Source organism: Idiotropiscis lumnitzeri, chromosome 14 (genome assembly GCF_059441095.1).
Source record: "Idiotropiscis lumnitzeri isolate Australia: NSW breed Sydney's pygmy pipehorse chromosome 14, RoL_Ilum_1.0, whole genome shotgun sequence".
NCBI lineage: Eukaryota > Metazoa > Chordata > Actinopteri > Syngnathiformes > Syngnathidae > Idiotropiscis > Idiotropiscis lumnitzeri.
Window position 1 is genome coordinate 12,741,604 of NC_142404.1, and position 15,787 is coordinate 12,757,390.

Genomic DNA, 15,787 nt, shown 5'->3' on the forward strand with positions numbered 1-15,787 from the left:
CATCGAATGATGGGGAAATAAAATGTCAAAAACCGTTTCGTTACGATGTATTGAATTATTTCAGTCAGAACTGCAATTTTATGTGAAGTGAAAGAATATTAAATACTGTTTGTGAGCTATTTGTCAGTTTATTGGAGAGCTATTTTCTAAAACTATGATTTGTGAACACATTTACAGTATACATGTCATGTCCAAAGATGGACGAACTGCTTTTGATGCCATTCCACTTAAAAAACAAACAGGCAGGGGATATGTACAAAAAAATAAAACATTACAAACTGGTGAGGCATTTAAATGCGAATGGTGAGCTTTGCGAATGGTGGGACGTTCGTGTCGTGTGTATGCTGACGTCAGAGATGAGGAGATGGAGATCAGTTAGTGTGTGACTATGCCGCATTTCCGAGAGAGAAAAACTCCAAAGAAATGCACGGAGAATTGCCGTGTGATTCAAGTCTTTTAATAACAGGTGGTGTGGGGACAGACCAAAAAACATAAAAACAGCCTCGGAAACAAAACCAACAAACAAACAACAGCAGATGACTCGTGAGGGGTGAGTGATTATTAGGATTTTTTTTTTTTTTTTTTTTTAATGGTGGTGTCAGATTTCATAAAATGATCAAAGTCACCTTTATTGACTGAATAAAAGCATCCTTTGTTAAATGCCTGGATCTCTTCTGTGATAGAATTGCGCAAGAAGAAAGGTCCCTGTTATCAACCTGCTGGATCCAAGCGGAAGGTGACAGGTTGAACAGCTTAAGCCAGTGTACAAATCGGGTCCTCGAGGGCCGCTGTGCTGCAAGTTTTAGATGCTTCCCCGCCCTAACATTAGAATCAGGAGTTTTGGAGGAGGAAAACATCTAAACCACGCAGGATAGCGGCCCTCGAGGACCCGATTGGGACACCAGTGGAAGCTTTCCATAAGTATACTAGTGTTCCCGAATATACCACTGAGTGCACCGATGCCAGCTTCCTAAAGACTACAGTCATTTTCACAAATATACCAGTGAGTACACGTGTACCAGTTTTCACAAGTACACCAGTGACTGCAAGTATGATATTTTCAGAAATATATTAGTGAGTGCCGACATGCCAGCTTTCACAAGTATACCAATGAGTTTAACTATGCCAGTTTTGAATATGTTCAGTAGGTATGCCAGTGACTGCAAGTACACGTCTTTCAAAAGGATACTCGTTTTCACTAGTATACCACTTTTCACAAGTACACCAGTGAGCGCAATTATAGCAGATTCTTTCACAAGTATGCCATTTTTCAACCTTGCTTTCACAGGTATACCAGTCACTGTGCGTACACCAGTTTTCACAAGTTGTGTCAGTGACTCCAAGCACGTCCACTGTATCAGCTCACATATATTAGTATGCGTGAATCGGTTCTCAAAAGTAGACCAGTGAGCGCAACGGGCACTCAACACTAAAAGAACGACAGTCATTTTTTTTTTTTTCTCTTCATTTTCTACTCAGTATTTTACTCCTACTGATCCACTAACGCGGGGACTCGGTCAGGATGTCAGTCAACACAAATAAATCCGAAGCAGCACTGTCCCGTTTTAAGGCTTGCATGACATCTCAACGGATGGAGATAATAATTCTGTCATCGAAGAAGTACGCAGAGTGGCCGTGTGATCCCGCGAACAACAAAGTTCAAATGGACGCTACGTGTGGCACAGGAGGGAGTTGGGAAAACAAGAGTGGCATATCTAACGTGTTAGGGCAAAGGATTGCACAGAACTATGTACAGAAGTAGCCGGGATTTCACATGGAAGAAAGAAAAAGAAAAGAACGCTGAAATGTAGTTACTGCACTTCATTTGCCTGGTTTGTCGTGTCTAAGCAGCTTTGTGCTACTCAGGACAAGCAGGATGTATGGAAATGTCCTGGATTTGCTCAATGATTGGTTGTTTGACATGATCGGAAGTAGTGGAGGTGAGGGAGGACGCGGGCCCCTTGCCTGAGCAAGCTTGATTTAAGGCAAAGGTTAACTTGACACGACTACAGTCTATATGTGGCCAAGCAAATATTATGTCAACAGCTGCGCGAGGCTACGCGGAGACAGCTGGTGACATTCTGTTGGGAATCTGGCAGAACAACCGCCCGCTCACCCCCACCTGTCGCGGCTGCCAGATGACAATGCTGCGTTTGAGGGGCAAGGGAAGTGGTCCGAATTCAAAAAAGGAATATGAACGAACATGTGAGGAGGGGCAGGAAGTACAGCTCTGGAAATGATTACTAACAGCAGGTTTGAGTCAGAGATGGCTTTATGTGTTCTTAAATGTATTTTTGATCCTGATTCTTTACTTTTTTTCAGATTTTTGATACATTTTCTTTTTTCGTTCGTCCCATAGAAGGTAACATAATATGGATTTTACAATGCATTGTAATTCATAGCTATGACGTTTGACTGTGCAACCTGACCCTTAATTCGGGTATATTACATTATTATAAAAACATGATGTACTAGAGAAAAAAAAAATCTGAATTGGAAAAATGGAGAGAAATTTTGTTATGAGACCACTTCAAAATAATAATCGAGTGGTGCCTTACGATCAGAGTTTAATTTCCTCTATATCACAAATCACTCTTAACTTAATTTATCTTTCCATGTTAAAACAGTTTAAGATAAGATATGTAGGCCAATAAGTATTGTTATATTGTTTGTTGAAATATCCTTTGCTTAATGGGTTCGTTCAACTCGGCACCAATGCCAGTGGTTCGCTTTTCTACGGCGTCTTGCATTGTTCGTTCAAATGAAGCCAAACGGATTTATGAAAGCAAAGCGATGTCCAAGTTTTATATACAGTGTGATTTTCTTTGTTTTATGTTTAGTTTGACTATAAACTACAGAGGAGGGGCATTAAACAGCTTGAAGAAAACATCAATTAAGTAAAAAGTTTTCCTTTTTTCGTTTCGTTCTAGTGACTGAGCATTTTGCAGAAAATGAGAAATGGTAAAAAAAAAAAAGTGTATTTTAAAAAAAAAAAAAAAATCTATTTTTATGTCTTCATTTTTCCGGAGCTGTATATCAGGTATGAAAGCGCGCACATGCACAGCCCTTATTGAACACAACCCACCTCCCCGGTATGATCACACGTGTCAATAAAAAAGGGACCGAGTGGCACTGGAGGGTCGCCGAGAGTTACGCTTGATTTGCGTCCTTCTGAACTCAGTTGATGACGCAGTGCGCTCCTTAGGGGAAGGCCCCAGAAACTAAGGGAGGGTGGTGCCGTTCCTGGGTTTTCGAATCAGAATAGGTCGCAGTCCAAGTCATAATTACAGTGAATATTTGTAAGAAAAACACTTCTCGGCCATCGATTAAAAAAAGAGTCAAATGAATCAAATGTACGGTGGGAACTAAGTGTGCCTTGTTGTGTCCTGTATTCTTCAAACTAGTTCATTCCTAACCGGGAATACCGGCATCATGGTAAACTCGTGACCCGTGCCTACTTGTTTTGACATGGCACACTTGAGCTCATCTATTTCTGTCTTACATTTCCATAGCTATGCGCATGACCCTCACTGGCGGAAGTTGAATCGTCATGTTTCCATGGTCTCGTTTTTTTTTGCTTAAAAAAAAAAATAATAATAGGAAAGCAGGCGCATGAAAAAGGAATTGGGGGTGGGGGGTGTTTGGGGCGCACACGGATGCAGGGCCTTGTTCTGACCTGGGCTATGTCGCCACTCCCTAATAGGGTGACGACAGACAGGAAGCGTGGTTTGATGGGGAGGTAGAGCAAAGCAGGACGCAGGCTATGTTTGCGACCTTCCATGTGACCGCAGGTAGGTTAGGAGGTGAGTGGTTTAACATCGGCGGGATTAACAGGGCTTGGCTGTGGAAAGTGGGTCACTAGTTGGCTTAAGATGCGGTACAGCACCCCCCTCCCCCCCTTGCCCCTCCTCTTTCTCCTTCTCCTCCCTCATGTCTTATGGACCTCCAGTGCTCTTACTCATTAGGGTTTCTAAGTCTGCTCTCTATTGTGGGTTCACAGCCGTGTCTCCTCCCGACCTAGCGACCGATTGGACGGCAGGAGGAGAGTGGAAGTCGGTCCGGGGTGACGCGCCTTTAGTTTTGTTTCTTGGTCTCCTGGTCGCCGTAACTGGAGCCCGTCTTCTTGACCTCTGTGACACCGATCAGGCGGCGGATTGCAACAGAAGCTAGACAGACAGAAACAATAAAATGTCAGCTGTTTAATAGCGATAAAACTGAATGAAAATTGCACATCACAATTAACAAGAAAAAAACGATCAAGATAATCAATCCTATTTCATACCAAATCCCCAAAATATAAAATCAGCAACAACCAAAGTTAACATGGTTGAGACTCATAACGCTAAAAGAAATAATTTGCAAATGTGCCTGCATTACCACAAATGCGAAAAGACAACCGTTTCATCCATGCTGCTTTAGTTGAGGCTTGACTGCACGTTCGTACCTATGATGAGGAAGATGATGAAGCCAATGATGAGAAGTGGGGAGCCGCTGACTGCCACGCCGTACGCAAACTTGATAAGTGGCGAAAGCAGCAGCGTGGCCCAAAACAGGAAGTTGAGCAGTGTCCACAGACGACGGGGAGGGATTATTGTGGGCCCTGGGAACTTTCCTTCCTTGCTGTACGTCTCCTGTAAGGCATCCTGAAGGGGGAAAATATTTGTAAGCAACAACTGGATGTACTGGACATGTCAGCTACAGTTTCATCACATCGGAACATGAACGAGCTCACTCGTCAAATGTGAATGAAATGAACTGTTACCTTCTCTTGGTAGAGCTTATGCAGCCAATTGGCGCACTCTACCTCATCATCTGGGATCTCTTCCACGGGGAAACGTCTGCAGTGAAGCAGGAAAAAATAACAAGGCCAAAATTTAGTTCACCTTCATAAAAGCACATATTGAAATAAGAAAGCAAAATGCTGATAATTTAACCATAAATAAATATAGCTCATCTTATGGAGCTGCTTTGACTATGGACCTGATTGCAAGAGCTCCAAAAATGTATTTTAATTTGTATGCATAAAAAAAAAAAGAACAATATTTATGTGTCCTGCAATTGGTTGGTGACCAGTCCAGGGTGTACCCACTTCTCTCCGTAATTCAGTTGGGGTGGGCTACGACACTAATGAGTGCTAGAGAAAATGGATGGATGGATAAATTAATGGTGGGAAAAAAAGTGAGCTGTGGCACTCTCCTACCACTAGGGGGCTCTAAAATTCTATAGAATTATTGTTGCACAAACTGACTAATGTCCATGTCCAACTAATGATGCAAATGACTGTCAAAAGTGCTTCCGTGGAAGAGGTAGCACTGTCTGTTTTATTACTAGATAAAATTCATCACCAAAACTGACTGTGTTTGTGGTTATACTATTTATAGTCGGCACTGTTATTCATTTGCCACAGGCAAAATGTGCAGTGGTTAAGTTTACAAGCGAAACAATAGTCACATGACTGGAGAGAGTCGCGTTCAGACGGGTCTGTGGCTCGTTCTCACCTTACGCTCATGTCAGCTTTGTATTTCTTGCCATTGACGATACCCAGGAGAGTGGGCGTCTGCTTATCTTTGAAGTTGAGCGTCACGTCATAAACGGCAGTCACTGTAAAAAAAACAAAAAAACATGTATATGTATATATATATATATATATACATACATATATATATATATATATATATAAAATAAAATAAGAGGGGTTATGTTAGGCATATGTGTATTTTTTACACTCCACCTGTGCCCTTGAGACACCGCAGTGTGGTGGTGAACCCTTTGGTGCGTGGCAGAAGGTGATATTTGAGCTTGGGCAGGCCTTTACTTTCGGCAACCTGCATGCTTATCTGGTGCTTCTTCTCTGTAAAGCGGGTCCCTTCACAATACAGCAGGAACTGAGTGGGAAGAGGAGGGGGACATCGACTACGTTAGTACATACAGAAAACCTCACTTGGGTTGTTTAGTCTCAGTGTGGCATTTCGAGGACAACAGAGCTCAAGGACAAAATGAGAGTGAGAGAGCGAGAGAGAGAGAGAGACAGAGAGAGAGAGAGAGAGAGACTCCTGCAGTGAGCTGTTAAATACAGCTGGAGCAGTCAGAGAGGTTCATTTGTGTACCGGTGCCAAGAAGATGGAGGAAAAAGTGGGCCAAAAGTGAAGAATCTGTCTGTTGCTTGGAGAACGTTTTGAAACGAACATTTGTTTCATTATTTATATTTCACGTTCATTCTGCTTCAGCTAAAATGTATTTTTGTCAATTTTGGCTGTTATGTCAAACTAAAATGTGACATTTATGCTCACAGCCAAGCATGATATAACATTATTATATAAGACTGTTCTTGAACCCAAATGGATATTTACGCGACAGAAACATTTGGGATGTTTTGCCATGCATTTAAAGGGTACTGGAGGAATACAGTCAAACATGAGATTTTGTCCTACTACAGTGAAGAAACCTTAGGATGCACAATTTGGATTTCAACTAAAATTTACAGTAAAAACATCAAGTATGAACAACATGTGAGGAGACGTTTCAAATATTTCTATAATTCTGTTCATTCTGCGATTCAGATTTTTTATTTCCGCAAAACAAGATTTCAAGAAAGACCTCACAAAACTTCAATTCAGAGCCTCAAAAGTGCTGTGTTTTGCTCGTTCTCTGGCAATTCTGTGACAGTTCAAAAGAAGAACCAGCAGCAAGCGAGGACTGATAGAAATGACAATACCACACCAGATATAAACCAAGTGGACTCGATTTCAAAAAAGGGGGGGAAAATATATATCCGTAGCATTTGAATTTGCACTCACCCACATATGTTCAGGATAGTCTTTAAGCCTGTTAAGTCCACTGAAGACAGTTTGGCGGTCCTCTTCCCACTTTCTCTTGCAAAACACTATTTCTAAGAAGTACCAGGTCCAGCCAATCAGAGGAACCTTCAACAGCTCATGTTTGGCTAGCACCTTTGAACTCTGAAGGGAAACAGAGCAATTACATTTTCACATTATTTATTTATAAACCGGTTTGAAGTACATCTTTAAATGTGCTAAATTCTAGCAATGAATCAAATCCAACTGACCCCCAGGACACCATATCTTTCACACATGGTCCAGCCACACAGGAAGTCAATCTCATAGTTGTGGTTGAGAATGATGATGACATGCTCTTTGCCAAATTGGTCCACCGTAGCCTGGTCCGTGTATAGCGTGCATTCTGTGCCGGACCACCACTCCAGGAGCATCACCAGCTCTGGCCACAAACAACAAAACACCGTCATTTCTGAATTGTCCGTCTGATCCGAGATGTTGGAAGGATAATGCTCAGGGTTGGAAAACGATTGGTGCGTTTGATGTATCATTCGGCCATCGGCATTTGACAGATTAAGCTTGGCAGTTTTCCTAATCTTATTGCGCCTATCCCCATGACTTGCCAACTGACATTGGTGCAGTGCTGCGAAATCTCCACCTGATCCTATTTTTTCTGTCCTCGACTGCGTTCAGCAACGGTTTGAGAAGCTGAAGATGGATAAGCAGCATTAATCAAGGAAACCATAAATTAAATTCAGAGGTCCCTCTAAGGTCAATTGCCTCGAGGTCGAACAAAAGGGACAAAAGCATTCACGGGTTCACCACAATCAACAGGAATACATTCTACTTACGGCTCCAGAGCGAGTACGCGAGCCGGCAGTTGATTCTGCGATAGAGCTGCTTGTTGATTGGCCAGATGACGCACGTGCACAGCTGGATGAAGTTTATGATGAGGCCGCTCACCACAAATACAAAGCCCATCAACAATTGAAGGATGAACAGGCTCTTGATGTAAGATAGCAGAGCCATACTTGAGAAGCCCGGGGAGCAGAGGAGGCTCCTCTCTATACACGATGACCAACCTGCGGGATGAAACACACGCGTGGCGATTAGGAACTAATGTGGAATCACAATAAGAATCACTATCAATGACAAAATAAATGAAGTCATTTGCTTACCACGGTGGAGTCCTTTTACAAGCCTCGTTTGCACGGTCCTTCGGCCAATACTACAGTCCTGAAATCAGAGATTTAATTAATGGTAAAGTAAGAAGCTGAAATGTAAAAAGGCTTTAACTGCTCATTTTCAGAAAATGAACAGCTTCAAAGTCTCCTTCATTCATCATTTATATATCCTAGCAATGATGCTGACAAAACAAAAGTAACCACTCGCAGTAAGCCCAGGCTATTTCCTGCTTCTCCCTATCCATCTAATGTCCTGTTCCAAACTTTGCATAGGCACTAAATTTGATTTACGTCATGCTAATAATCACCCAGATTACCTACTGTATTCACAACAACCTAAATTACAGATGTCAGAGACTCAACAAGGATCTACAGACATCCTGCCGTAGCTACTGGTCTGCAGTGAAAGATACATTTGCAAAGCACTGCAGGGAAAACATGTCAATGATAAAAGCCAAATACCTTTAAAGAATAAATGGAAGCCCCATATGCAAATGTTACAAGTGAAGGCAAATGCAAACTAAAAGCAGACTGCACTGTCATGGCTTGGTCTTGCGTGGCTGCTTTGGAATGGGCTAACTACTCTTTATTCTTCCTCGTACAGAAGGAACAGAATGAATTCCGGCGTCTACAAAAAAAAAAAAAAAACATTTTGTCTGGCAATCAACAGAAAAATGCATCACTCATTTGGAGAAGCCTTTTCATGCAAAAATATAATGACCAGCAACATATTGCACTGCTAAAACAACAAAGGACTTCTTCAAAGGGGGAAACGACATGGAACGTCTTAGACTGGCCAAGTCAATCACCGGACTGCAACACAATAGAGTATGCATTTCACCGCCTGAAGGGAAAACCCACCAAAAACAAGCAAGAACTGAAAGAGTCTAAAGCAGGGGTGTCAAGATCCAGTCCTGAGGGCTTGCATGTCCTGCATGCTTTCTATCTCTCCCGACTGCAACACACCTGATTCAAATGATCAGCTCATCAGCAAGCTCTGAAGAAGCCTGATAAGTATGCTGCTCATTTGAATCAGGTGTGTTGCAGCCGGGAGAAATGGAAAACATGCAGGACACCCCTGGTCTAAAAAGATAAGAGTTTCGGATGAAAAACACAACCGTCTGATGAAGTCAGTGGGTTGCAGGCTTGATGCAAGTAGCTGTTATGCCACACCAAATATTACATGTTATTTACTTTCAGTTCGTTTTGGTCACTTGACTAACGAGTGCCTTTTAACAAAAGGTGATCTTTTCTGAGTAATTGAAGACAGTAAGATAGAAAGTTGCCTGATTGGCCAGTCCAGTAGCTTGCCTCGCACCCAAAAAGTAGTTCGGCAACGCTCTAGCTCAATCAAGTCATGAGAACAAGCTCTACGGAAAAAAAGACAGATGGATAACGAAATACGTAACAAAAATCGACCACACCCCCTCCCGCCATCCCAACTTTACGCAAGCCATAGTAGCTACACACCGTAATCACTCAATTTTAATAGGCCACACTTGAGCAAGTTTATTAGGATATTGTACTATACCGCAGAATCGTGACATTCATAGTGATAATAAAAATTAACAGCCACTTTATTATTAAAACTTTTTTTTTTTTGGCTCCTCTCCACTTTATGCAACCAAGATTTTGAGTTAGGCTTCTTAAAAGCACGACTGGGCCTCCCAGAAACTCCACTGTGGGGTGTTGACATCATCCCCATCACCACATTCAACTTCAGAAGTCATGAAAAAAAGTCACAAAGAGTTGCCGATTCAGTTTCGAGTGCTGTCATAACAAAGCCAGGTGCCTGGTGGCCGGCCGTTGCGTTTGTAAGGACATCTCATGTTACCCGTGGGCACATTGTGATTGGAGCAAACATGAGCGCCTGAGTGCATCGGTCGGCACCTGCCGTCAGAATCGGGCCGGCAGCAAGGTTGGAACACATCAGCTCCAATCGAAGAACAGATGTCATCTCCCACAGATCAAATATTGTAACATGAAGCATGTGCATTGCAAATACATGCAAATATTGATGGTAATTGTTCAACTATCTTAACCAAACAAATATCAATTACACAAATCTGGTGAAAAGCCATGTGGACCTCAATGATGCAACATACAAGGAAGAAAAGCACAAAACTGCATCTAATATGTTAAGTCATTTTTTTTAAAGATGACTTGGGACAGTTTTCCTCCCACAAAACTCCATGAAATATTTCCCTATTGTATTCAAAATCATTAAAAACTATTCCATTTGTAGATGGATGACATCCATGGACGAAAAAAAATCCTTTTTAATCAGATATCCTAACATCCTAACGTAAAAATCAGCTCTTCAAACCGACTGACCAAAAAATATCCCAAAGTCTCACGGACACACAAAAATTATACTTCCTACAAAATGACAAAAATGTGTCTACACAAACACAAAAACATTTTCGAGATGAGATAAAAATCCAAATGTGTTGGTTGGTAATACGTTGATGAATTAAAGTCATGCAGCAGCTACATTACCTCGGCTCAGTCTCCGCAGGCAATATGACACGTGGAATGTATCCACCATTTCGAATCATAAAATACTGTTGGAAGTCAGTTGATGTCATCAAGTCCAAACATCCGCACTGGTCTCTGATGTGTGTTGGCGTAATAACCTTTGTGCTAAAAGAGAGTGGTCAAGTCAGCCTGCTGGTGCCTGCTACGTCATTGGTCAGCTTTGCAAATGTCAACTTACAGGGAATGTGATCTTTCAAACGTGATGATAAAAGTAGGTCTGTGAGGACAAGACGTGTCAATCATAAACGGGTTATCTGTGAATGCAGTTGTGCATCTTATCTGTATGTTGTGTAACTTTTAGCATAATGTTTAACCTAACTTTACATTCAAAGGCACTCCAAAGATCTTAGATATAAAGTACCGTAAGTATGCATTTATAACAAGTTTATATTTGTCCGACACACAATTAATTTTGAAATATTTGTGGGGGCAACTCCCAGTCTGTTGCCAAGACCTTTGTTCTTATTTCCTCTTGACACACTTGACACATTTACCTCACATGCATGCACTTTGTACACATCAGCCACCAAGAAACAATGGAGGCAGCAACTCATATTGCCTTCTGAGAAAAGTGCCATTTAATACAAAATTTGTGAACAGTCAGGTGCAAAAAAAAAAAAATTGATCCAGCCACAGCAAAATTAAACGATGATGGCGCACATTGCATCTGGGAGCAAGGATGAAAGCAAACGTTTGCAAAGCCAAGACCTGTGCTCCCTCCTTAGCCTCCCTCACAAACTTTACCCATTCGAATTTTTCCCTCCATTTCACTTTTGTCCACAAAACTTTGCAATGCCACCAATATGTGATGGGATGAAAATGTCTCATCAGTGATATAATCAGCATCATCAAAACTTTTGACACATTTCTTAGCACCATATATGCAGCTGACTGTTCTTTGCTCCCTCGTCCATCTCTTCTTTATCTGCTGCTTTTTTTTGGGCACCAGAAGTTGCAAGCTAAAATAACGACGATTGTGGAGATGCCAAATACCAATTTAATGATTATTAAAACCATCTGAAACCGCTTCTCGGTTTATCAGTAGTTTCACCCCAAGACCCAACTAAACTTGACGGAATGATTAGTCACTGAGCGGGTTAAAGCTGCTTAGATCTGGACAGCTGTTTGTCAATTACCAACAATTAGCCAGCCACCAGTCGCTTGCAGCTACTTGACTTGAACGAACACTTCGCCTAGTCTCCTACTCTATGATCTGCTAAGCAGGTTCAAGTCAACATCATACATTCTCTTTTTGCAAACACTGAGTCCTTTTGACTACAGACTCATTTGAAATTCCAGTGCCGGAATCCATATTGTGCGTTCTACTCACCAGTAGACATAGTAGGCCATTGCCATGAGCACCAAGGCCCCACAAATCCCAGTGAAGATCATTACAGCACTCTGGTTGAGCATTTTGGCGGATGGCGGTTCACCAAACGAGCGCCAAAATAAAAACAAAATACCGGCAGTGAGCAGCAGGTACTCACAGTCTGCCGAGCTCCATATCCATCATAATCCCACTGAAGGAAAGGGATTATGATGACAACAAGAACACCGTCTGTTGGAGGAACTGCCTGTTCAGCAAAACCAAGAGAGCCCCACCGAAACGGCAAGAACAAAACTTTGATTCCCAGCGAGAGCAGGACGGAAAACCCAAATAAATATCCAGTTGTCACTGTTGACTGTGAGGAGATTCAACTAATGGACAAAGGGTAGGAGGTAGGCACACGTCCCGCACCAACAGTCTGACTGTATTCTCATTCTCTAATCCAGAGGATTAGATTAGCGACGATTAGCAAGCGACAGGCATCCAGGCATCCTGGATATGTCGCGTTTCATTACCAACAAAAGGCTGGAGGGAGACGATCAGTTGTCTGGTGGAGTTTGTCAGCCCATCTTGCTTTTGGTTGTCTTCCCGCATCAGAGGCAAGCATCTTTTAAATGAGAGGCAAGCATCTTTTAAATGACTGTGTTCGGAGTTAGTCGATGGAAAACCGTGTGACTTGATTTTGGTTTTGTTTTGCGTTTGATAAACAACCTTGGTGCGGTGATTTATCTTTGATGATGCCTTGCGTTGCCGACATATAAATGAAAAAGTACTACAAACAAATTCATTTATATGTTCAGCAGTAATTCCTATTTCCAATTCAATGTTGCTCCCACAACACTTCATATCAATAAAATTTGTTTCTCTTTCATTACATTTACATTATCTCTCAAGTGAAGTGGGGTTTAGACCAACTAGTTTGGCAAATTTTCACAGAGATTAAAGTATATGGCTGTTGATTATGTTAAAATATAACTTGTATGGTTTTTATGAACTATAGCAACGTTTATGTTTTATACTGTGACAGTGACTTTGGACAACAAAGTGATTTTGGGAAATTAAACCATGTGTAATTTTCTTTGTGTTTTGTTCCTTGCAACCATAGGTAGAGCTCATAACTTCAATTGATACTCGCAACTCAAGACAAAAAAAATGGCTACAAAACTTTCACACAATAAGTGTAGCATAATATGAAACGGTTGACCCGAATCAGCATAATCTGCCAGTAGTACAGACTAATATCACCATTGTGATTTGCTACTTAAGATAATATTAATAATAAAACAACCCTACGGTTACATTTTATGATGCAACTTTAAAATGAAAGTTCATCAGCGCATGAATCCAAGTCCTGAGACAGATCTCCACACATGTTGTAACCTGCTTAGCTTTTACACCTTATCTACTAAACCTTTTGGACTTTGCAACCACAAAACGTATATCCAGTATCTGACAGCGTTTGTGCTTAAAAAGATATCAACAAGCAAACAGCTAGAGTCCACATGTGAGAAGTCTGCTTAGACTGGTCAGTGGGCATATTTAACTCTGAAAGTGTCCTATGACAATAACTTTTCAATCAGTAGTATTGGAGTTGCCAATTTATAAGGTTGCACAGTATTTTTAAAGGTTTACAGCTTTGCCATGCATATTGTAGTCTTGCAGATTATCATACCAAAGCTTCATATGAAATAAAGATTGACAGTGGCTTGAGTTACTTCAGCAAAAATATTTTACTGCAATTATGAAGTTTGTCCCTGGACGATTAATAAACGTCGGGACATGATTTACACCAAAAATGTTGGTGCAAGCATCAAGTTAAGTGTATATAAATATACTGCAAGGGTTCTGATGCACATCAATGGCAAGAAGCATTAAAACATCACAACAACCTAATGATGAATGGCAAATGTCAAATCATAGCGTTGTTTACACAGCCATCTCTCAAACGTCAGCTGTAATAGTGTTGCAATCAGATTGCGACAAGGTGATGCAAATTCAACGCTCGCTCATACATAGAGCAGTTTAACACGTATCATTTCCTCGAGTTAAACAAGCGTTCTCGTGTCGAACTGGCAATCTGGCATCGGTTGATAATCCGAGTCAAGGCTCCATATACCACTCGCTACAAGCATACCGGTCATGACCGTTAACTACGACCCATGTGCCCGGGACGTCACACGCCAGTGCCGTTAACTCTCGGGGAAGACGAAAGGGTTACATTGCTTCTCTTTTATGGGGGAAAAATAGGGAAAATATTAACCAAGCGCTTTAGAAGCTTCCCGAAGATGAACGAGTGGCGGACAAGAGCCGTAAACACATTACCAATTTAACCCAAAACCTAAAAGCCTGGAAAAGTACACACTATCCCACAGAGTTATTATCTTCGGACTGTATCTGACTAAGAAAATATTTAAAGCCAAGAGGTGGCATGTAAAGGTCGTGCAGCACAGTTGAGTAGCCGGCGAACCCGTGAGTCTGTCTTGCTAGCGTTAGATGCTATGCTAGTTAGCTGACCACGGCTAGCTGACAGCAAGGCACATTCTCATTGGGCTTACCTGCAAATGGATCACTTGGGAGTGAATAGCCCCGTTGATTCGATAATGCTTCGGTTAGCGGTTCAGGGCTTCATGAGGTTGTAAAAAATAAAATAAAATAGCGGCCCCATTTACAGAGCCCCCTCTATCTCCACAACGTGGTTTAACAGAGACGGTACAAAGATGACTTGAGGTCATGCGATTTTCAAGAGCACTATTGTTTGTCGGTTAAAGCGCCACATTTCCTCAAAGCCCCCCTCTGAAGATATCCATCCGGTTAGTCCAGAGTACCCTCCCCCTCACCAATTCTCCTGATAAGAGCACACATATATAAGAAAACACACAATAATCTGCAATACAATACCTGCCTTCTTAGTCACGACGCTAAAATTACCAAACATGTAGTTGCTCAACTAGTACAGTACATGTTCACATTTCCCCCCCATTAGTCATTAATTGCTTCCTTCATTCCATTGCCAAATTTAAGTTTTTTTTTATTTCCAAGTTACAATTTTGAAATAAATCATATATTTTAGGAATCGCTGTTTGAAATAAAATATATACACTACATTATTTTAAAATTTTTTCAACGTTGAGAATTCATCTATTTTTTTGGGTCGGGAAAATGCGTTAAAGCAAAATGTTTTTTTTGTCAAACCTTCTCTCCGTCATGAACCATTTTAGACCTCTTCAGCCCGCTGCTGGCGTTTCAGCACATCTGCGTCTTTAAACCAGTTTGCCAATTATTAATGCGAGGTACACATCTTATTTCACATTATAACAATTGTTACAAAAGTTACACAATGCAGTATACTTACTGAATAAAAACAGTTTTTGTCAAGGGTAAATAAAAGTTACTTCTTGGGTACTGATTAAAGTAAAGGAATGCAGGCTATTCATATGGTCCTTCGGGGGTCAAATAGGTTCCCGCAGGCACCATGTTGGTAATCTTCTGAGTCACTTGTACATTCTTAGTAAAAGAGCATTTACGGTAATTGTTGTGCACCCACATAGATCATATCAATCTTCAAAATATTCATATGACTTTAAAACTCAACAAACCAACACTGAATACACAGAAATTTACTTCTTATCCTATGGAGTAAAGATAAACACTATTGTCTTGTGGCGTGATTTGGGTTAATGCCAGCTAGTCATATTGAGGATTAATGCAGCACAACCACACCTGCCCCTAATCACACAGTATTAAGTAATTGGTCTCACGAGGCAAATATTATTTAGTTGCCTGTCTTTCCAGATATGCAATACTATATTCACAATCAACTTAAAAGCAAAATTTTGCTGCATTAGTTTATAATGGCAGAGATAATTTAAACCCCCCTACCTCTACACACACTTCTTGACACACAAGAAAAACATTTCTTTCCAAGAATTCATTAGGCCTATAAT

At 41.2% G+C, this 15,787-nt stretch overlaps 1 protein-coding gene across 7 annotated transcripts; it reads right to left on the reverse strand.

The window, feature by feature from the left end:
- Positions 1 to 441: 441 nt before the first annotated feature.
- Positions 442 to 15,296, reverse strand: agpat3 (1-acylglycerol-3-phosphate O-acyltransferase 3). Of its 7 annotated transcripts, none has more exons than XM_088314951.1 (11): positions 15,196 to 15,296; positions 7,973 to 8,030; positions 7,646 to 7,876; positions 7,067 to 7,236; positions 6,798 to 6,959; positions 5,732 to 5,885; positions 5,499 to 5,601; positions 4,763 to 4,838; positions 4,445 to 4,643; positions 901 to 4,166; positions 442 to 777 (listed from the first exon to the last, which is right to left on the reverse strand). In XM_088314951.1, the coding sequence occupies exons 3-10, from the start codon at positions 7,821 to 7,823 to the stop codon at positions 4,075 to 4,077; spliced, it is 1,134 nt and encodes a 377-aa protein (XP_088171077.1). In that variant the 5' UTR covers positions 7,824 to 7,876; positions 7,973 to 8,030; positions 15,196 to 15,296; the 3' UTR covers positions 442 to 777; positions 901 to 4,074. The 7 variants fall into 7 exon arrangements, with proteins under 7 accessions (XP_088171077.1, XP_088171073.1, XP_088171072.1 ...); XM_088314947.1 differs by lacking the exon at positions 15,196 to 15,296 and adding an exon at positions 15,036 to 15,086; XM_088314946.1 differs by lacking the exon at positions 15,196 to 15,296 and adding an exon at positions 14,746 to 14,804.
- Between the last annotated feature and the right edge of the window lie 491 nt (positions 15,297 to 15,787).

Excerpts from the sequence above, each read along its gene's own strand:
- agpat3 (XM_088314946.1), bottom strand. The coding sequence starts at position 14,778 with ATGTTTGGTAATTTTAGCGTCGTGACTAAGAAG. Across the intron at positions 7,877-7,972 it reads TGTAAAAGGACTCCACCGTG|GTTGGTCATCGTGTATAGAG; the intron begins GTAAGCAAATGA and ends TTCATCCCGCAG. Across the intron at positions 5,602-5,731 it reads GCGGTGTCTCAAGGGCACAG|TGACTGCCGTTTATGACGTG; the intron begins GTGGAGTGTAAA and ends TTTTTTTTACAG.